Here is a 3,036-nt window from a genome sequence, read left to right as displayed (position 1 = left end):
ATAGGTAAAATTAACACAAGTAAACATGATTTGAGATGTTCTTTGAAATCTATCATATAAACTTATTTCGTTTTTATTTCTAAAAGTAAAACTTTAGTCCTCATGGGAAGCAAAAAAGAACGAAGTCTATTAATTTTTTTTTTTTTTTTTATAATTTCCCGGCATTAACCAATATGTTCCAAATGTGAAAATATTCCTTCAGAACAAATAATTTCTAATTTCCTTATACCAACGACTATATATATATATATATATATATATATATAGTCGTTGGTATAAGGAAATTAGAAATTATTTGTTCTGAAGGAATATTTTCACATTTGGAACATATTGGTTAATGCCGGGAAATTATAAAAAAAAAAAAAAAAATTAATAGACTTCGTTCTTTTTTGCTTCCCATGAGGACTAAAGTTTTACTTTTAGAAATAAAAACGAAATAAGTTTATATGATAGATTTCAAAGAACATCTCAAATCATGTTTACTTGTGTTAATTTTAACTATTTTATTCTGTTTCCTCACTATATTGTATTTATAATACTAAACACATCCACACTTAAAAAAAAAAAGTTTCTTGGATTTAGATAATTTAATCATATAAATCGATTCCACATGAATTAATTACGTAACAATTATTTATTCGCTTAACTTCAACATCATAAAACAGTTATTTTTTTAAGTGACCCAATTAAGTAGTCTAGTCTCATTTAATAATATAAATATTTCCGTACTACTAGGCAACGAGCTTGTACATATTAACCGGATTAGTTCATGTTTACAGCTTAACTAAAAAAGAAATTCACATTTGTATGTACCGGTCCTCAGTATAAGCAAAAGCTGAACCGTGTAACTGGTTTAAATGGAACATTAAACATAAGCTATACATAGTATCGAGTACCAATTTCCTATTTTGCACAAACCACAAAATAGAACTTGGTTTCAATTCTTTTTTTTACTCTCCCATGCAAAGCAAAAATCGAATACCTATATTCGCCCTATACCTAATTTAACCTATATCGTATATTTTAAGGAATTACATTAAGGCAAAAAAATCATATTTAGAAGAGAAACACAGTTTTTGTTATGGTGCTCACAATAATAAGAATATCTGTAAAGGCATTTAAAAGAAGCGAGATATATTAAATGTTATCTTCCAAATATTGTAAATTTTCAGTACTTTTCAGACAAACTAATTTGTTTTTGTTTTTAACAAAAACATGCCCAATAGGGTCAGTCAGTGCGGATTCTATTTTCTATTTTTAAATTGCTGCAATTACTGAATTACTATTATTTAAATGAATACATACTGTATATTGTACTTACGACGTGTTTAATATGTGCCCAAAGCACCAACGTTTCTGTCACAGAAAATCACTATTGTATAACACAATCAGGCCACCAATAACAACGATCTCATAATCATAACCCGATCTCTTGAAAGTGCGTATCAGTAGCACGAGTTTATGTTTCGATTTGGCGTACTGTTTATATGCAAAAATTGACTTTGGCGAGCATATGATGCGCAATGGATAGGATTAGGGTTGTGGGGTAGATGCGTATCATATGCACGCGGAAACTGCATATTATATGCACACCAAACACGTGAGTATCATATACACGACAAAGTCAATTTTTGTCGTGTATATGACGATTTTCTGTTTTTATTTGGCGTAGACCGGGCTCCACGATCAGGCCAAAGTGAACATGAAATTTGAGACTGAGTGACGATAAAGTAAAGTGACAGATCTGCGCGGTCTCCCTCACATATTTGAAGATGGTGACTTTACTACTACACTTCAACTCCAATACTGCAAGTAGGTATTAATTAGTAGAACACAGTATTTCAATCATTAAATATTTGCTAATGCATGTCATTTTACCCGAAAACTGGGACTTCCATAGGTGGTTAAAATGTGTTTGCTCCTTAGAACAATAAAGTTGCTCATCCCAGCCGTTCGACATTGCCCAGTGCTGATACCTGCCCATAGGAATTAAAGTTTCATGCCGTGACTCTGGGTGCGCACTGATTCCTGGTACAGCCGGGACGTCCAAACAGCCGGGAACTGTCTGATGAGAGCTGGCAAAACTTGGATAAATACCTAATTCTTTGGACCGACTGGAAAGCTCGTCAGCTGGCAGCGCACTGCTTGACTCCATGCATTTTTCGGCAGGATGATAGGAATATGCCTTCTGTTGCAAATTTACGTTGTGAGGATACAAAAGACGACATCCATAAAATGGACTTCCAAATCTCAGTGATGTGCCCGAGGCCTGGTGCGCAGGGCACTGCCGGCCGATATGTTGTGCAGTGATATCTGGGCACACTGTACTCTGGTGATTCGCGAGATTCCCAGAGTGGCGTCCCAGTGCAGGGTGAGAGATGAAATCCCTGCAATGAGAGGCAAAGCAATTCCCGCTCAGTCCCTCCATGGTTTTGTTTTTATGAGAACTACTTTCATTTGAGCTTTTTATAGGCCTACGTGTAAACTAACGTGTCCGCCCAATGTTCATGCAGGATTAAAAAAATCGCCGCGAGTTGTCAATGCTTTTTAAAACTCGACTACTCCTAAACTGACGCCTCTCTTCCAAGCATTTTTTTTTTCCGTGTACGCATGCGCATCCGCTAAAACGTAAATGTTTCGAACAGATTATTGACACTAGCTGTCAAGACAAAGCCAAGAGTGAGATTAATATAAATTAATTAAAGCTTAAGGTTTTGCCGACACTGAATGTTAATATTTCAACGTTTACCATCCAACCTGATAGAACTGGAGAGGATCTGCAAGGAGGAATGGCAGAGGATCCCCAATTCCAGGTGTGAAAAACTTGTTGCATCAAAAAGACTCATGGCTGTATTAGATCAAATGGGTGCTTCTACTAAATACTGAGCATTTTTCAGTTTTTCTTTTTTAATAAATCTGCAAAGATGTCAACAATTCTGTGTTTTTCTGTCAATATGGGGTGCTGTGTGTACATTAATGAGGAAAAAAAATTAACTTAAATGATTTTAGCAAATGGCTGCAATATAACAAAGAGTG

The 3,036-nt window shown here is 35.0% G+C and overlaps 1 protein-coding gene across 1 annotated transcript in view; it reads right to left on the bottom strand.

The window, feature by feature from the left end:
• LOC107707361 (homeobox protein Hox-C13b-like) overlaps positions 1-2,443 on the bottom strand; it is a 7,188-nt gene extending 4,745 nt beyond the window's left edge. The window contains exon 1 of the mRNA XM_016511348.1: positions 1,879-2,443. Coding sequence (XP_016366834.1) covers positions 1,879-2,428 — 550 coding nt within the window. The 5' untranslated portion in view covers positions 2,429-2,443. The remainder of the gene's footprint in view (positions 1-1,878) is intronic.
• Between the last annotated feature and the right edge of the window lie 593 nt (positions 2,444-3,036).

This window comes from Sinocyclocheilus rhinocerous, unplaced genomic scaffold (assembly GCF_001515625.1).
Source record: "Sinocyclocheilus rhinocerous isolate Xijiao unplaced genomic scaffold, SAMN03320098_v1.1 scaffold2310, whole genome shotgun sequence".
NCBI classification, from domain to species: Eukaryota; Metazoa; Chordata; class Actinopteri; order Cypriniformes; family Cyprinidae; genus Sinocyclocheilus; species Sinocyclocheilus rhinocerous.
This window is presented reverse-complemented; position numbering and strand designations above follow the sequence as displayed.